General features: G+C 48.2%; 1 protein-coding gene across 3 annotated transcripts in view; it reads right to left on the reverse strand.

The window, feature by feature from the left end:
* The window catches only part of BTBD10 (BTB domain containing 10), a 36,011-nt gene that overhangs the window by 14,623 nt on the left and 1,376 nt on the right, over window positions 1-20,012 (reverse strand). Inside the window, exon 2 of one of the 3 annotated variants that reach the window (XM_069965085.1) lies at window positions 11,018-11,164. In XM_069965085.1, coding sequence (XP_069821186.1) covers window positions 11,018-11,118 — 101 coding nt within the window. In that variant the 5' untranslated portion in view covers window positions 11,119-11,164. Of the gene's footprint in view, window positions 1-1,212; window positions 1,483-5,558; window positions 5,659-11,017; window positions 11,165-20,012 lie in introns of those variants that run through there. The other 2 variants (XM_069965087.1, XM_069965084.1) reach the window with 2 other exon arrangements.

Raw genomic sequence — 20,012 nt, forward strand, 5'->3', positions numbered from 1 at the left:
TGGGGCAAAGAACGTCCAATAGACGTAGCAGGAATACATTAATATTTATGTGAGAGGTGTAGATTACAAAAAAACAAGAGGATCCCAAAAATTCTTAGAGGGGCTGTACTGATGCCCAACTGTACGTAGGGGTATATAAACAGAATTGTGCCCATATTATGCAGATCTCATCCAGGTGACCATTTATGTTAAAGGGGTAGTTCGCAAAAAAAAAAAATTATTTCAAATCAACTGTTCTCAGCAAGTGCAAGAGATTAGTAATTTACTTCTATAAAAAAATAAATAAATCTCCATTCTTTAAGTACTTATCAGCTGCTGTATGTCCTGCAGGAAGTGGTGTATTCTCTCCAGTCTGACACAGTGCTCTCTGCTGCCACCTCTGTCCAGAGCAGCAGTAACTATACATAGAAAACCTCTCCTGTTCTCCAAACTGGAAAGAGTATGCTAATCCCTGCAGGACATACAGCAGCTGATAAGTACTGGAAGACTGGAGATTTTTAATAGACGTAAATTACAAAATCTTTGGCACCAGATCATTTGAAGGAAAAAAAAATTTCCGTGAACTACCACTTTAAACTTGTGCCCCTCCAGCTGTTGCAAAGCTACAATTCCCATCATGCCTGGAAAGCTTTGGCTGCCCAGGCATGATGGGAACTGTAGTTTTGCAACAGCTTGAGGGGCACAAGTTTAACCTCCCTTCAGCCCCATAGCGTACCTGTGACTTGTAAGGGTCCAAAAAGCAGGCCTCCTCATATCAAATACTCAGCCCCATCTATCCTGTGCATGGGCTGTAATATTGGGAAAGCGCCCCCTGATCTATACATAGATGATAAACAATGAGAGGCGGCCAGAAAGATGTAAAATAGATTAAAAAGCACACAATGGATCTGAAAGCAGACACAAAGAGGAAGCAGGTGGCTTCTATACTCTCCGGGGGCATCTCAGGACTATACAGAAGTCATATATAAAATCCTATAGACGAGCCAAGTAATCCTCTATCTATATTAACACTTCATCCCGGTGATAATTCACAGAGCGTGGGCGGACGAAGCGTCATAACAATACCCGGACTATAGTAACTGAGCATCCACCTACACATCCGAGAGACTGATCGCTAAAAAGTGACAACAAAGAAGCCAGCGCCGCATCACACAAAGAAAAGTCTCCGCTGCAACTCTTCTCCATAGAGGCCAATGGTGGAGACATACGCACCTCGCACTCCGGCTACTCATGCACGGCAAAATCTTGGCTACCAGAGCACAAAGGAATTGAGTGGCGTCCAACAATGACTGTCCAAAAGCCGGCTCAGCATCTGTGGGCATTCCTTGTAAAGTTCAGCATATTGCAGCATGGGTGCGGGTGTCCTCTGTCGCCTTCCTTACCCCTCGTGCTATTCAGGAGCCGCCGCTATCGCCGCCACCACCACCTTCCAGATATTAATACAAATCATTATCACACAATGTGTGGTGATTCAGCCTGGCGTAGTGATGGGGGCTGACGTCTCCAGCCACACCACCCCATTACTGCCTGCTTTTACCAGCTGGCTGCTATTGGATGTCCCACGGTGACAGGCAGAATACAGACAGGAAGGAGGGAGGAGGGGGATGGATCTGAGCTATTCCCAGCCTAACAAGATTTTCTAGTAGAACTCGTCGGATCGGCTGCAAATTACTCGAAAGAATGACTTAAACCCTCTGTCATCTGCGGAACGTCTGGTTCATTGACAGAGGCAGGAGAGGGACTCGGGCGGGCGACTCCTGTGACGGATTCCCGGATGAATGAGCCGCTCACTGGGAAACCAGAGATAGTGGAAGAGGAAGGAGTATGGGGGAAGAAAGAGCAGAGGAAAGGGGTACAGGGAGGAAGAGGAAGGAGTATGGGGGAAGAAAGAGCAGAAGAAAGGGGTATGCAGGAAGAAAGAGCAGAGGAAGGGGGTACAGGGAGGAAGAGGAAGGAGAATAGGGGAAGAAAGGGGTACAGGGAGGAAGAGAAAGGAGTATGGGGGAAGAAAGAGCAGAGGAAAGGGGTACAGGGAGGAAGAGGAAGGAGTATGGGGGAAGAAAGAGCAGAGGAAAGGGGTACAGGGAGGAAGAGGAAGGAGTATGGGGGAAGAAAGAGCAGAGGAAAGGGGTACAGGGAGGAAGAGGAAGGAGTATGGGGAAAGAAAGGGGTACAGGGAGGAAGAGGAAGGAGTATGGGGGAAGAAAGGGGTACAGGGAGGAAGAGGAAGGAGTATGGGGGAAGAAAGAGCAGAGGAAAGGAGTACAGGGAGGAAGAGGAAGGAGTATGGGGAAAGAAAGGGGTACAGGGAGGAAGAGGAAGGAGTATGGGGGAAGAAAGAGCAGAAGAAAGGGGTATGGGGGAAGAAAGAGCAGAAGAAAGGGGTACAGGGAGGAAGAGGAAGGAGTATGGGGGAAGAAAGAGCAGAGGAAAGGGGTACAGGGAGGAAGAGGAAGGAGTATGGGGGAAGAAAGAGCAGAGGAAAGGGGTACAGGGAGGAAGAGGAAGGAGTATGGGGGAAGAAAGAGCAGAGGAAAGGGGTACAGGGAGGAAGAGGAAGGAGTATGGGGGAAGAAAGAGCAGAGGAAAGGGGTACAGGGAGGAAGAGGAAGGAGTATGGGGGAAGAAAGGGGTACAGGGAGGAAGAGGAAGGAGTATGGGGGAAGAAAGAGCAGAGGAAAGGGGTACAGGGAGGAAGAGGAAGGAGTATGGGGGAAGAAAGAGCAGAGGAAAGGGGTATGGGGGAAGAAAGAGCAGAGGAAAGGGGTACAGGGAGGAAGACGAAGGAGTATGGGGGAAGAAAGGGGTACAGGGAGGAAGAGGAAGGAGTATGGGGGAAGAAAGAGCAGAGGAAAGGGGTACAGGGAGGAAGAGGAAGGAGTATGGGGGAAGAAAGAGCAGAGGAAAGGGGTACAGGGAGGAAGAGGAAGGCGTATGGGGGAAGAAAGAGCAGAGGAAAGGGGTACAGGGAGGAAGAGGAAGGAGTATGGGGGAAGAAAGAGCAGAGGAAAGGGGTACAGGGAGGAAGAGGAAGGAGTATGGGGGAAGAAAGAGCAGAGGAAAGGGGTACAGGGAGGAAGAGGAAGGAGTATGGGGGAAGAAAGAGCAGAGGAAAGGGGTACAGGGAGGAAGAGGAAGGGCTACAGAGGAAAGAAGCAGAAGAAGGGGATACAGGGAGGAAGAGGAAGGAGTATGCAGGAAGAAAGCAGAGGAAGGAGTATGCAGGAAGAAAGATGAAGTATGGGGGAAAAAAGCAGAGGAAGGGGGTACGGGGAAGAAACCAGCAAAGGAAGGGGGCACGGGGGAAGAAAGGAGCGGAGGAAGGGTGTACAGAGAAAGAGCGGAGAAAGGGGGTACGGAGGAAGAAAGGAGCGGAGGAAGGGGGCATGGGGAGGAAGGGGGTACAGGGAAGAAAGAAGCAGAGGAAGGGGGCATGGGGAGGAAGGGGGTACGGAGGAAGAAAGAAGCAGAGGAAGGGGGCACCGAAGAAAGAGCGGGAAGCAGTGGAAGGAAGAACAGGGGAGTGATCCCAACCTGTGGCTCTCCTGCTGCAAAACTACAATATCCAGCATGCCAGGCGATGGTGAGAGTTGTGTATTTGCAGAACCTGAAGAGACACAGGTCTCAATTTTGCAGGGAATGTTTTACAATTACTAGAAAGCACAGTTAACATAAGGCTCTGTTCACATGGCGGAAAACTGGCGGAATTCTCAGCCTCCGTGACATACTGGTAGTCTATGGGAGGCTCGCGCGCCTCCTCTCTCCGCACTGAAGAATGGACATCCATTTTCAGCGCGGAGAGAGGAGGCGCACGAGCCATGGTTGTCAGTACATTCTGGGAGTTGTAGTTTTGCAATGGCTGGGAGGAAGGGGGGGTCTGTAGCTGTATGTAAATATTGGGAGTTGTAGTTTAGTAGCAGCTGGGCAGTCACAGGATGGGGTCAGTGGCCTAGGGTTTTGCAGGAAATCCCATCTTGTGTGTAACACTGCAGGGATCAGGATGCCACAGAAGACACTGTGGTCGCCAACTACGACATAAGTTTTGTTCTCTCTGTTATCAGGCGGTGTACGCGGTGGAGAAGCAGATTGTATTTGTGAAGGGAATAAATGACAGGACTATAAATCTCTCTGCTCTTGGAGCTTCTCTATCCATATGTGTGACTGATAGCAGCTGCTCACTTATACACAGGGACGCGCTCGGTTTGTCAGTCAAACCATACAAAATAAAATGTATAAATCTGACACAGAGGAATCCATCTGCAACATACTAGAGCGATGCTGCAACGTATCCGCAAGTGCACAGACCACAAACTATTAACGCTAATGCAAAGTGCGACCACAGGACTGTTAACTAAAAGCTCCCCGACATAATGGAAGGGGCCGGCATGCTGGTATTATTGCTGCTCATCTCTCTGCACGGCTCATCACACACCAGTAGCAGCCAGAGGGAAGCCAGAGCGCAATTCATAACAAAATAAATGCACACGCATCAGGCAGATTAATACCGATGTCTATTCGGGTCTAATAGATCATCATGGAGGAGCCGGGAGGAGCTCTAGTAAAGTGACTCTTCTGATCGGCAGAATAGAGCGAGTGTGGATAAGTGACAGGAAGGAAGAGAAATCTGCATCCATGGTGAAATACGAGATTCCTCCTTATAAATAACGCTGCATTACTGCACAAGTGGACACTTCCGCTACTTTCTAACACTTCGCGTGTTGAGTCTTAAAGGGGTACTCCAGCAAAAATCTTCTTTTAAATCAACTGATTTCAGACAGTTACATAGATTTGTAATTTACTTCTATTTAAAAATCTCCAGTCTTCCAGTACTTATCAGCTGCTGTGTGTCCTGCAGGAAGTGGTGTATTCTCTCCAGTCTGACACAGTGCACTCTGCTGCCATCTCTGTCCATGTCAGGAACTGTCCAGAGCAGGAGAGGTTTTCTATGGGGATTTGCTGCTGCTCTGGACAGTTCCTGATATGGACAGAGGTGGCAGCAGAGAGCGCTGTGTCAGACTGGAGAGAATACACCACTTCCTGCAGGACATCCAGCAACTGATAAGTACTGGAAGACTGTAGAATTTTTTAATATATTTAGTTTACATACCTATGTAACTTTCTGACACCAGTTGATTTAAAAACTTTTTTCCTCTGGCATACCCACCTAAGTGTAGGTCCTATTTTCCGCTGGTGTACCCCTTTACTATAGTTAATCTATGTGAAGATATTTTCCTCCAGTGTACCCCTTTACTATAGTGCATCTAAGTGCGGTCCTATTTTTATGCAGTCCATGCCTCAAGCAGAGAATAGGTCTGATAATGTATATACCATCAGACAGTATATGGGCCCTGAATTACAAATGTATACAAGGGGCCTTATACTGTTATAAAGTAATTGTCAGCTAAACAGCCTGGATATAAGACTGACACATTGCACCAAATAACCAGAACACCAAGGTCTACTTATTAAGGCTGTTTCCTCTATATATTCCATATAAGCACACCCATATGTATAACAGCTGACACTATACGGCACTGCTGGTAACAGGATCTACTTACCTCATATGCCGGGAGGGATACAGCTGCGTACGGTTATTGCGGGGCCCGGTTAGATGATGTCCCAGGCTGGATACAACAATAAGAAACCTGCAGCATTACATCCGCACAGGTATGTGGCCTCTGGGTGTCACCAGGAATGTCTTCCCTCACTGACAGTACGATGCATCACTGCATTATACAATGACTAAGCTGAATTTACATAAATCTAGGAACACCCTATCTGGTATACAGGACCCAGATCAATCCCCCCAGTCATCCACATAAAGGCCAGGATGAAACCCTAGTAACAATTTCTATCCCATTGCTAAAAAATGCAAAAGGGTAATAGAGAAACCCCCTAGGAACCGCATTGCTGACAGCGACAAGAGCCTGACAGACGATCCCGACCCAGGAGCCAAGTGACAGCGATACGGGGCTTCACCTGGAGTCAGCTGCCAGTCACGCAGTTCTGACCCTGATCACAGATTTCAGTAACTACGACCCTATCCCTGGGGTCAGCGGGGAACCAAATACTGATCACAGCCACAGTATGCGGGGGCTCAAATAAAGCCCCCCCCATATTTAAGGTGAATATTTCAGACCCCACATCACCCCCGGAGTGCCAGTGTTCTCTGTGGTTGGGCACAGTGAACCTTTCTGATCATACCCTGTGTGTTACTATCACCTGTGGGACATCGCTGCCTTGTATAATTATATGGGGGGAGGGGGCTTACCAACTGCTGCAAAACTGTAGGCGAAGCATGATAAGAAGTTAGTTCTGCAACAGCTGGAGAGTTAGTGGTCAATGCAGGATGGAAATTGTTGATCTGTAACAGTTAATCTTCAGTTATTAAAGGGGTACTCTGAGGGGGAAAAAAATCTTTTCACATCAACTTCTATTTTATTTCTATGTAAAAATCTCCAGTCTTCCAGGACATATCAGCTACTGTATGTCCTGCAGGGAGTGGTGTATTCTCTCCAGTCTGACACAGTGCTCTCTGCTGCCACCTCTGTCCATGTCAGGAACTGTCCAGAGCAGTAGCAAATCCCCATAGAAAACCTCTCCTGCTCTGGACAGTTCCTGACATGGACAGAGGTGGCAGCAGAGAGCACTGTGTCAGACTGGAGAGAATACACCACTTCACGCAGGACATACAGCAACTAATAAGTACTGGAAAACTGGAGATTTTTAAATAGAAGAAAATTACAAACCTGTATTTTCTGACACCAGTTTATTTGAAAGAAAAGATTCTCACTGGAGTACCCCTTTAAGACATGATGGGAGTTGTAGGTTTGCAACAGCTGGAAAGCAAGATAGGAGATAAAGCAAGACGGGTAGTGTAGTTTTGTAACAACTAGAGAATCATTACCAAGTTATAATGGGAATTATAGTTCTGCATAAGCTGTCACAGTATGATGGGTAGAGTAGTAGGAACATCCTATAGGGCAGGGATAGGGAGCCTTTGGCTGTCCAGGCATGATAGGAATTGTAGTTTTGCCGCAGCTGGAGGGCAGAAGGTTCCCCATGCCTGGTATAGGGGATCATTTATGAGGTTTAGTGCAGACTACACTACCAGCACTAGCTTATATGGAGTCTCCTATGTATGGTTATTGCCATATTGCATAGTTAGGAGATGTAATTACTATGTACACCTGTGTGTCACCTCAGAGGTGTCTGCACAGCTAAAAGCAATGTGTATAAATTATAGGTCATTCTCCCCACAATCCGTCAGTAATCACAGTATGAGCTCCATACAGCAGTGCTAATAATATAATGGTATAATACTACACCGGGACGTGTCCCCAAACCATAGGACAGGGGTGCAGGAAAAGGTCTGCAGTGCTCCCGGGCCTGATACACCAAACACCATCACGTGACGTGATACATGTGAGTATACAGACATTACGGGATTATACCGGTTTACACTCATTTCCGTCACACAATGGGCAGATCCTGAGTACTTTGACCTGGATTCTGCATGGCTGGACTATTACCAGTCCTGAGCTCTGGCTTATGTGCGCCTCGCATCACATTTATTATAAGTATTTTTAACGTTGAAAGGGATCTCTCTACAGACTATCCTGAACTTGTAGTTAAAGGGGTACTCCACTCAAACTAAACTTTTGATATGTTGCTGCCCAATGTGAGACTTACAATTCCTTCCATACTTGTTATTATCTATTCAGTCTCCTCCCCCCAGTTCTGGGCTGCTGCTTTCTGCTGAAGACACAAAATCTGTTTGTGGGCCTCTTTTCATCTCCTCCAGCTGATGTAAACAAGCCCCTGGACGGCTGTATCTGCAACATTGTGGCTTCTTTGTAATGCTGGGAGGGTTAATCACAATGAGTTCATTAGCAACTTGTCCTCAGAATAACCCTCCCAGCATTACAAAGAAGCTACAATGTTGCAGATACAGCCGGCCAGGGACTTAACATAAGCCGCCTCAGAAAGGAAGGGGAGAGAGAGAGAAGTTCACACAGAGATGGTGGTGTTTTCAGCAGAGAACTGGGGGAAGGAGATTGTATAGATAAAAAGTATGAAAGGAATTGTTAGTCTCACCATGGGCAGCCACATATAGAGTTATATTAGAGTGGAATACCCCTTTAACACAGACTTACTAAATCCAGCACAGATACAGCAACACATATTACACAAGCTCCTGCTGGGTATGGGCATTATAGTATGTGACTACAGTAAACCCCTATACAGAGTGATGTACACCAGGGCTGGAGCAGTACACCCTCTAGGAAGTCCGACATCTAGCACAGGTGTCAAACTGGCCACACTCCCGCTAATGCAAAACTACAACTCCCATCATGCCTGGACAGCCAAAGGCTGTCCAGGCATGATGGGAATTGTAGTTCTGCAGCAGCTGTAGGAGTGACACAAGTTTGACCCCCCCGGGCTATTGCAATCAGGTCACTTCTGAGGCGTATAATTTAGCGGACACATCAACACGTCCAGCGTCTTACGTTACCATTCTCTACATGGTAAAAACTTTATGCTAAGTGTAATCATAGATGCCGGTGATATTCGGCCTCAGTGAGTCATGTTTCCGGCTGCATTCTCTCAATGGTTCTGTGTTATAGGCGAAGGCAGCGAGTAATCACGTATGACGGCCACATACTGTGAGGAGCCATTAGTGACAACCTGATATAACGTCAGCGCAATGCTATGTATATACCGCTAGACGAAGGCTTCTGAATGTGCCTATTTTCTCTCAAAGAGTCTGGTCAACATAACACATCATGGGGCCTCGGGTAAGGGCACCGACGTCATCCTAACTTATACAGATTTGCAAATGACTTCTAGGTAAAAAAAAATCTCCTGTCTTCCAGTACTTATCAGCTACTGTGTGCCCTGCAGGAAGTGGTGTATTCTCTCCAGTCTGACACAGTGTCTATGCTGCGACCTCTGTCCAGAGCAGGAGAGGTTTTCTATGGAGATTTGCTGCTGCTCTGGACAGTTCCTGACATGGACAGAGGTGGCAGCAGAGAGCACTGAGTCAGCCTGGAAAGAATACAGCACTTCCTGCAGGACATATAGCAGCTGATAAGTACTGGAAGACTAGAGATTTTTTTTTAACTAGAAGTAAATTACAAATTTATATAACTGACACCAGTTGATTTCACTGGAGCACCCCTTTAAAGGAATTATCCAGGATTAGATAAACCACACAAGTCTCGTCCTCAGATTATGTATGGTATTGCAGCTCAGCTCCACTGCAGTGAATGGAGCCAAGTTGTAAATCCACACACAATGTGGTGCAAGAAAGCCACTATGTTTTTTCCCCCCCAAATTCCAGTCAACCCCTTTAAGGCTGTCAGGGCATAATAGGAGTTTGTTTTGGACATAGATTGGGAAACACTAGTCTTGACTAAATCAATGACTAGTTAGTATATAGCATATTGTTTAGCAGTATATCATTTGGTGTTCTTGTTGCCTGATATTGCAGCTCATCCCTATTGGCGTAAATACGGCAGAGATGCAAAGCTGTGGATGAGAGGAGCACTGAGCAATAACCAAGAAGTTATATTCACATCATGTTTTAGACATAGGTTACTTAGCGGGGTTAGACTTAAGCCACCTAAAATGAAAAGCAATGCATATACTAAAGGCAGTAGATACCTAAAGGGGAATGGAAAATCATGACTGCTTTCCAGCATTGGACCAGTCGGGGTCTTATGTATGGTATTGCAGCTTAGCACCATTTACATCCAATCCTGAATCCATGTCTGTGTGTATAGGGGCAGGGATGGGGAACATTCGCGACTCAAGCTAAAGCTTTGGCTGTCCAGGCATGATGGGAATTGTAATTTTACAACAGATGAGTGCCAAAGGTTCCCCCATCCCTGGTATAGGTGCAGCCTTTTTCTGGAAGAGAGCAGTCATGTTTCTCCAATACTGAAAACCCCTTTGACTATAAAGGGGTACTACGGCAAAAATCTTTTCTTTCAAATCAATTGGTTTCAGAAAGTTATATTATCAGCTGCTGCATGTCCTGCAGGAAATCTTGTTTTCTTTTCAGTGCTATACAGTGCTCTCTGCTGCCACCTCTGTCCATGTCAGGAACTGTCCAGAGCAGTAACTAATTCCCACAGTAAACCTCTCCTGCTCTGGACAATTCCTGAGATGGACGTCAGCAGAGAGCACTGTGTCAGACTGGAAATAATACACCACTTTCTGCAGGACATAAAGCAGCTGATAAGTACTGGAAGGCTTGAGATGTGTAAATTAAAGTAAATCACAAATATATGTAACTTTCTGAAACCAGTTGATCTGAAAGAAAAAGTTTTTCGCTGGACTTCCCCTTTAAAGTGCTACTGGCCCCCCCTTTCCATATAAGCAGTTCTCAGCACCATTATTAAGCTTATATTTTAGACACTTTATATCTAACCATATAAAGGATTTCTTGGTGGTCTCTCCCCTCAAATATGCATGGTATTGCTGGTGGACAGCGCCGTATGGGCAAGTCTTCACAGCCGTGAGGCCCCGTATCCCCGTCTGTGACGTCATTGGTGCTCTGGTTCCACTTCTCAGCGTCATGATCCGAATGGGCCAACCAAGAGCCAAAGGCCCCGCCCCCTCTGTGGCTTCCGAATCAGAGGGGGAGGGGTCTATTTCAGCCCATTCCAAAGATGCCAAGGAAGGGGCGGGGATTAGGCACCAATGGCTTCACAGAGAGGGTGGCACCTACTGCGCCGATGTAGGTGGGGATAAAGGGCCCGACGGCTGTGAAGCCCCGTCCGTAAAGACCACCAAGAAATCCTTTATACGGTAAGATGTAAAAAGGGACGAAAATATAACTTAAAAACTTTTAAAGCATGAGAAACAGGTTATCACACTGTATATAGTGAATGAAATAAAGCAGGAGGAGAAAGCAGAGTAATAGATGCAGCAGTGAATGATCAGCATGCACCCACACACCACAGGTCTAATGGAGAGCACCATGTACATGATGGTTGCAGCAGGTACCTACCTTGAGTGTTTGTACAGTTTACGAGGTCTATTACACAATTTCCGATCCCAGTTCTCTGGATCACTGGAGTTACTGTCATAAGGATGGGGACGTCCTGCCATGCCACTCCCAGCTTCCTCACACTACTCTTCTGCAAGCACACATGACCTATATAACACAGCAGTATTGATCATAATACAAGAGGCCATGCAGAGTGAAAGCAAGCGCACGGTTAGTAATAAAACCAATCAGCTATGATCTACTATGGGGGATCTGTACATGTATGAAGGGAATGGGGGGAGGAGGGGGATGGAGATGCACTGGGAACACAAGCAGCAGGACAATGATGAGTGCTTGTTTATTGTAGAAGCTGGAGGCCATATACTGGAGGGGTGATACAATAATATACGGATTCAGGGTTATCCTGGCTGAGATGGTCAGATGTAACATTAAGGCTTTGGCTACACAGGGGGCCCCAGCAGTCAGGCCCCCAAGATGTTATCCTCTATCCTGTGGATAGGGGATATCACTGTCAGGTGGGAATACTCCTTTGAAGGGGTACTCCGGTGAAAATCTCTTTCAAATCAACTGGTGTCAAAGTTCTATTTAAAAATCTCCATTCTTCCAGTACTTATCAGCTGCTGTATGTCCTGCAGGAAGTGGTGTATTCTTTACAGTCTCACACAGTGCTCTCTGCTGCCACCTCTGTCCATGTCAGGAACTGTCCAGAGCAGGAGAGGTTTTCTATGGGGATTTGCTGCTGCTCTGGACAGTTCCTGACATGGACAGAGGTGGCAGCAGAGAGCACTGTGTTAGACTGGAGAGAATACACCACTTCCTGCAGGACATACAGCAGCTGATAAGTACTGAAAGACTGGAGATTTTTTAATCGAAGTAAATTACAAATCTCTGGCACCAGTTAAAATGAAAGAAAAATATTTTGGGGTGAACAGCCCCTTTAAGGCAGTGACCACCAATCTGTGCAGAACTATAACTCCCATCATGCACTGACAGCCTCTTTTTCCTCGAATGTTTCTTGAAAGCGGAATGGGTTCCGCCATTGGCTCCCAGTGTAATAGTAGTGACTCATCCCCTAATCACTGCTATTTATGGCACAATGTAATACTGATAGATAACATGCGCTGTAAACACCTTTGATGGCATGTTTCCCATTCACAGATAACCTGGCAATCACTAGCCCAACCTTTATATGGAGATAACAGGCCGTACTGGCTACGACACCCGCCATTCATAACACAGGCAGCAGATGCTAGGATGTGGCCGCCGGGAGTTCCCGGTACTGTTCCCATGTGAGAAGATGTTTACAATGTCTCACTTAGTACAGTACTTGGTATTGGGGTTATTTTTGGAAGTTCCCATGTGCAGATGTTCTGCTAAGACTCTCCCCCCCCCCCCCCCCTCCCATCTGAACCTCCTGGCCAAGAAAGTGTCTGCAAAGCAATAGCTGAAGCATACCTAGTATCAAGAACTACAACTCCCAGCAAGTCCTAACAGCTGAAGGGTCAATGGTTTCTCTTCCCTCATTTATATCAATAATCTACAGCCTGTGGCTTTCGAGCTGTTGCTAAACTACAACTCCCATCATGCACTGATTTAATGATCAGTGTATGCCCTAAAACTATGATCTGCAACCTGTTGCAAAACTACAACTCCCAGCATTCCCCCACAGCCATGCTGGTAGCTCTTGAGCAGGGATGGGGAACGTTTGGTACTCAACCTGTTGCAAAACCACAATTCCCATCATGCGTTTGGCTGTCCTGGAATGAAAGGTAATTGTAGCTTTGCAACAGGTGGGGGACCAAGAGTTTAAAGGGGAACTCTGGTGAAAATCTTTTTTTCTTTCAAATCAACTGGTGTCAGAAAGTTATATAGATTTGTAATTTACTTCTATTTAAAAATTTTCCGGTCTTCCAGCCCTTATCAGCTGCTGTATGTCCTGCAGGAAGTGGTGTATTCTCTCCAGTCTGACACCGTGCTCTCTGCTGCCTTCTCTGTCCATGTCAGGAACTGTCCAGAGCAGCAGCAAATCCCCATAGAAAACCTCTGCTGCTCTGGACAGTTCCTGACATGGACAGAGGTGGCAGCAGAGAGCACTGTGTCAGACTGGAGAGAACACAACACTTCCTGCAGGACATACAGCAGCTGATAAGTGCTGGAAGAATGGAGATTTTTTAAATAGAAGTAAATTACAAATCTATAGAAATTTCTGAAACCAGTTGATTTAAAGGAAAAATATTTTTCACCAGAGTGCCCCCTTAATACCGGTGATAGATTGCAAGGTTTTCTCTATAAATACAGCATACATACACCCGATCACAAATCACAAGCTGAATAGGTCACTGCACTCCATCTACAATACTACTATGTAGGTCACACAGCTTTACCAGCTTACACTATGCACTGTGCACCAGTCCGGCCCTGTCTCAGACGGCTCCTGACCAGATTAAGGACCCAAATCCCCCTGAGCTCACCTGTTCTATATATGGCCGCCCAGCAAATAATCCTCATGTGCCCCAAAGTAGATGACCTTAAAGGGGTCCTGTCTCCAGCAGACATTATACTGAAAACCAAGTCATAGGATGTGTCCATGTACATCAGTGTATTATAGATGCTGGCATAGTGCTGTCTACACAGAGAATCCTGGACAAGTCTCCTGGATTACAGAGACAACCAGTGATGGGGGCTGCAAACCAACCTATAGGCACTGTGCAATGCTAAACTACCCCTGTGGGGCAGGATACCATGCTATCTCATGGGGGGGGGGGGACGTGCATCAAAGGGGGAGGCATACGTAGTCATGAAGGAATCTCTATTCTCTCTGGTTACTAGGAATGGAGCAAGTGCTGGAAAGATTTGTGTAAGGCAGTGATCCCCAGCAGTGTTCTGTTCTCTTCAGCAGTTGGGAAACCAAAACTCCCAGCATGCCCTTAAAGCCACAGGCTCCCCTAGCTGTTGCAATACTACAACTCCCAGCATGCCCTTACAGCCACTGGCTCTCCAGCTGTTGCTATACTACAACTCCCACCATCTCCTTACAGCCACTGGCTCTCCAGCTGTTGCTATACTACAACTCCCACCATCTCCTTACAGCCACTGGCTCTCCAGCTGTTGCTATACTACAACTCCCACCATCTCCTTACAGCCACTGGCTCTCCAGCTGTTGCTATACTACAACTCCCACCATCTCCTTACAGCCACTGGCTCTCCAGCTGTTGCTATACTACAACTCCCAGCATGCCCTTACAGCCACTGGCTCTCCAGCTGTTGAAAAACTACAACTAAACGATGGAAGTTGCAGTTCTGTAATAGGCTGGGGTAACACTGGTGTAAGGACTAGAGATGAGCAAACCGGGTTCAGGTTCGAGTCGATCCGAACCCGAACGTTCGGTATTTGATTAGCTGGGGCTGCTGAACTTGGATAAAGCTCTAAGGTTGTCTGGAAAACATGGATACAGCCAATGACTAATTCCATGTTTTCCAGACAGCCTTAGAGCTAGGGCTGGGCGGTATACCGTGAAAATACAGATACCGTCTCTGGCGTCGGTTAACCGACCTCAACTTTGCCAGGACGGTATGTGCGGTATTTTCACTATTTCGCCGTCTGAGCCGTGAGCTGCACAGGTTGGAGGATGTCATTAGCGATGAGCGGACCGCTAGTATATGTGCTGTGTGTGCAGGGAAGCACAGACAGCGCATAGGAGACTGGCACTGTGTCTAAGCGCCCCTGCCACCCCCAACCCCCGCCCGGCGTGTCAGAGCGGCCCGGTCGTCTCAGTCCGCCCCAGCGCCCACCGACCCAACACGGCACAGCACAACCCCACCGGCGTGTCAGAGCGCTCCGCATCACCCGCCCGGCACGCCGCCCCTGCCTTGTCTTAGCCAGTTACAGAGGCCCGGCACAGCGGAGCCGCCACCCGTCCGTCCCAGCGCCCCCCAACCTGCCCGGCGTGTCAGAGCATGAGCAGTTACTACTGTGCCGCTCTGACATGCCGGGCAGGTTGGGGGACGCTGGGACGGGCGGGTGGCGGCTCCGCTGTGCCGTGCCGGGTTGGTTGTCGCTGTGCCGGGCCGCTGAAACTGTCTGAGACAAGCAGGGGCCGTGTGCCGTGACAGGCAGGTGATGCGGGGCGCTCGGGGACGGTGGGACAGATGGGTTGGTTGGCGCTGTGCCGGGCCGCTGAAACTGTCTGAGACAAGCAGGGGCCGTGTGCCGTGACAGGCAGGTGATGCGGGGCGCTCGGGGACGGTGGGACAGATGGGTTGGTTGGCGCTGTGTCGGGGCCCCTGAGTCACTAAAAATCAATCACTAAATAAAAAATCATTAACCGTCATTCAATCTTCCTAAAATCTCCACCGTAGCCTGATCACTATGCACGCAGCTATCAGGGCGGCCAGTAAAGTTCTCATTAGCACCAGGGAACAGTCAGCAATAGATTTATTCACAATCCATGTGAAAAACAGGTGACGTTTCAGAAACGTCACCTGTTTTTCACATGGATTGTGAATAAATCTACACGTTTTTTCATTCAATTGGAGTGCTGCTACCTTTTGGACACAGACAGACAGAATTGATAAGAATAGAAAGATAGATATCTTCACAGCGTGTCAGCACAGTGCCATCTACAGCCCCCCTATAATGTGCCACTCAGTGTCTCCATAACAGAGCCTTTGTACTGTCACCTATACATAACGTACTGTATACCCATCATATATACTGTATGTCCCTGTACTCTGGGTCCCTATAGTACATAGCTATATACCTGTATATACACATCCTGTAGTGTGTACATAGCCGTATACCTGTATACACATGTCCTGTAGTGTGCACATAGCTGTATGCTGTATACCTGTATATACACGTCCTCTAGTGTGTCCATAGCTGTATGCTGTATACCTGTATATACACGTCCTGTAGTGTGCACATAGCTGTATACCTGTATATACACGTCCTGTGGTTTGTACATAGCTGTATTCTGTATACCTGTATATACACGTCTTGTAATGTGTACCTAGCTTGGGTTGCTGTTCATTGAGTTACTGTACTTTTTTTTAACTTTATTGAAACAAAATATCCCTAGTTTGGCATGGCCAAATGGGTGTGGCTTGTAAAAAGGGGCGTGTCATATTTATCGTCCAATTATCGTTACCGCAGCTACATATGCGATAAACCGCGATATTGATTTAGGCCAATATCGCCCAGCCCTACTTAGAGCTTTATCCAACTTCAGCAGCCACCGCTGATCAAATGCCGAAAGTTCAGGTTCGGATGGACTCGAGCATGCTCCAGGTTCCCTCATCTCTAGTAAGGACTCTTGCACATGGCTCTGTTTTGGTATTGTAATATTATGACCATGGACACACATGGGGCCCATGCTGCATCTCTATGCACCTCTGACTTCACTTACATTACCTTCTATAGCACAGTAACACTCCAGCTGTTGCAAAACTACAACTCCTATCATGATTGGACAGCCAAAGCTTTAGCCGTTCAGCAATGATGGAAATTGGAGTTTAGCAATAGCTGAAGGGCTGCGAGTCTGACCCCCATTTCGATAGGATTTCTTATTAAATAAAACCTGCACTATTTCCCCGACATATAGTAAGTGGCGAGCTATTATATGGAGCCAGGGAGGATCATATGCACAGCCAAACGGACTCATAGCCTCAGAGTATATAGGATTTGCTGAAGTCCCTTATAAACCAGGTAGCTATATACAGTAGGGCCCTAGCTATGAGCCATAATAGAGAAGCTCACTGTATGATTGGCTCCTGCTCTATAGGACTACAGCTGCCCTTGTACTACAATGACAGCCATTCATGTCAACGGCCTCTATGTAATATTCCAGATTCCTTGCAGCGGGACGTTCTTGGACAATACCCTGCTGCATCTAGGCCCCAGGGTGGGGAAACCTTCTGCCTTTCCATCTGTCTGGTGTTATTCTACAACCATGTCCCACTGACACAATGATAACTAGGCCAGAGCCTATGTGAATCACAGACCCTAACTTCAACTTTCCCCTTAAAAAAAGGTTGACAGTGACCTTTTCGCTAATGCACAAAAATGTTGGGTGAGGCCAGGTCACTGTATACTAAACCTCACTGCATTATCTGCATTATACTCCGCCAATAATCTCTATTTCAAAACTGGTTTCAGAAAGTTATATAGATTTGTCATTTACTTCTATTTAAAAATCTCCAGTCTTTTTGTATGTATCAGCTGCTGTATGTCCTGCAGGAAGTGGTGTATTCTCTCCAGTCTAACACAGTGTTCTCTGCTGCCACCTCTGTCCATGTCAGGAACTGTCCAGAGCAGGAGAGGTTTTCTATGGGGATTTGCTGCTCCTCTGGACAGTTCCTGACATGGACAGAGGTGGCAGCAGAGAGCACTGTGTCAGACTGGAAAGAATACACCACTTCCTGTAGGACATACAGCAGCTGATAAGTACTGGAGATTTGTAAATAGAAGTAAATTACAAATCTCTGGCACTAGTTGATTTTAAAGATTTTCTTTCTAATTAAGTACCCCTTTAAATCTATTATCTACAACCTCTGGCCTCTAGAGCTGTTGCAATACTACAACTCCCAGCATGCATTGATTTAATAATGAGTATATGCATTAAAACAATGATCTACAACCTGTTTGCTAAACTACAACTCCCAGCATTCATTGACAGCCATGCTTGATGCTCTAGATCAGCCTTTCAGTTGATGCAAAACTACAATCCCCATCATGCCTGGAGAGCTGAAGGCTGTGCAGGCATGATGGGAATTGTGGTTTTGCAACAGCTGGAGGGCTGCAGGTTCCTCATCCCTGCTCTAATGTACTGCATTATATTAGGTGTGGAATAAACTAGCTATATATATATATCTAGCATCATTGCTATTACCACATCCCAAAACGTCATAAAACCTCAGGCTTTGTGTTAAGATAAAACAACGCTGCACAATAAAGCGACCGAAGAGGAAGATCAAACAGGACGGAGACAATCCTCCCTGTAATATCCTCCGGCTTACACTTCCCGCTTTCCATTGTGCCTGTGATATCTCATTTCCTTATAAAGTCAAAACAATAGAAAAGCAACACAATGCGCACACACAGGCTGACGCTGACAGGGCACAAACACCATTATACTGAGGTCTATACTCAGGCTGGGGTCATGGGGCGCAAGGGTCGTCTCCAACCAGAAACAGGAAGTCAGACAATGCGACAACTATATACCATCAGTATATACTCAGCCTGACAGTGCTACAGGGACACCCTGAATCTCCCCACCTTACATGTGGTCATAGGAGGATAATGTGAGGAGATGGATGGTGCACAGTATATGCTATAATGGACATCACCCTTGTGTTGTATCGTCTCAATTCCAAGAGAGCAATAACCATTCACTTCCCCAAAAGCCCAGATTCCAAGTATTTTCCTATGAAAATGTGAGACCCCCCCTGTATACAGTCTGTCTGTCCGCGCACTACCCCCCCCCCCCCCCCCCCAATATGAAGAATGAAACAAGTGACATGCGCTACAATATAACTGCTGTATACTGTACATAAAGCTTCAGGGGAGGGAGGGGAGCTGCTCCACTCTATACAGGTACACACAGGATTACACAGGAGCGAGCTACAGCATCTGCTCCACTAACGTCTATAGAAGCTGCAGCAAGAAACACCACACATACTGTCACACCCCACACACACTGTCTCCCCCAAATCCTATCATCCCCCATACCCCACACACTGTATCTCCCAAATCCTATCACAACCCCACACACTGTATCCCCCAAATCCTATCAATCCACCCATACCCCACACAAACCCCAATCCACCCATCCCATACTCCAGACACTGTATCCCCCAAATCCTATTACACCCCCCATACCCCACATACTGTATGCCCCCAAATCCTATCACACCCCCATACCGTATCCCCTAAATCCTATCACGCACCCCACACACTGTATCCCCCCAAATCCTATTACACCCCCCCATACCCCACATACCGTATCCCCTAAATCCTATCACGCACCCCACACACTGTATCCCCCCAAATCCTATTACACCCCCCATACCCCACATACCGTATCCCCTAAATCCTATCACACCCCCCATACCCCACACCCCTGCTCCCCTGACCCCACACGGCCCCTGCTCCCCTGACCCTCAGACCCCTGTTCCCCTGACCCTCAGACCCCCCACAGCCCCTGACCCTCAAACCCCACACGGCCCCTGCTCCCGTGACCCGCAGACCCCACACGGCCCCTGCTCCCCTGACCCGCAGACCCCACACGGCCCCTGCTCCCCTGACCCGCAGACCCCACACGGCCCCTGCTCCCCTGACCCGCAGACCCCACACGGCCCCTGCTCCCCTGACCCTCAGACCCCACACGGCCCCTGCCCCCCTGCCCCTGAGGCCCCACACGGCCCCTGCTCCTGACCCTGAGGCCCCACACGGCCCCTGCTTCCCTGACCCGCAGACCCCACGCGGCCCCTGCTCCCCTGACCCCACACGGCCCCTGCTCCCCTGACCCCACACGGCCCCTGCTCCCCTGACCCTCAGACCCCACACGGCCCCTGCTCCCCTGACCCTCAGACCCCACACGGCCCCTGCTCCCCTGACCCTCAGACCCCACACGGCCCCTGCTCCCCTGACCCTCAGACCCCACACGGCCCCTGCTCCCCTGACCCCACACGGCCCCTGCTCCCCTGACCCTCAGACCCCACACGGCCCCTGCTCCCCTGACCCCACACGGCCCCTGCTCCCCTGACCCCACACGGCCCCTGCCCCCGCAGACCCCTGCTCCCCTGACCCCCCACGGCCCCTGCCCCCGCAGACCCCTGCTCCCCTGACCCTCAGACCCCACACGGCCCCTGCTCCCCTGACCCCACACGGCCCCTGCTCCCCTGACCCCACACGGCCCCTGCTCCCCTGACCCCACACGGCCCCTGCTCCCCTGACCCCACACGGCCCCTGCCCCCGCAGACCCCTGCTCTCCTGACC

The sequence above is a fragment of the Dendropsophus ebraccatus genome, chromosome 4 (assembly GCF_027789765.1).
Source record: "Dendropsophus ebraccatus isolate aDenEbr1 chromosome 4, aDenEbr1.pat, whole genome shotgun sequence".
Lineage (NCBI taxonomy): Eukaryota > Metazoa > Chordata > Amphibia > Anura > Hylidae > Dendropsophus > Dendropsophus ebraccatus.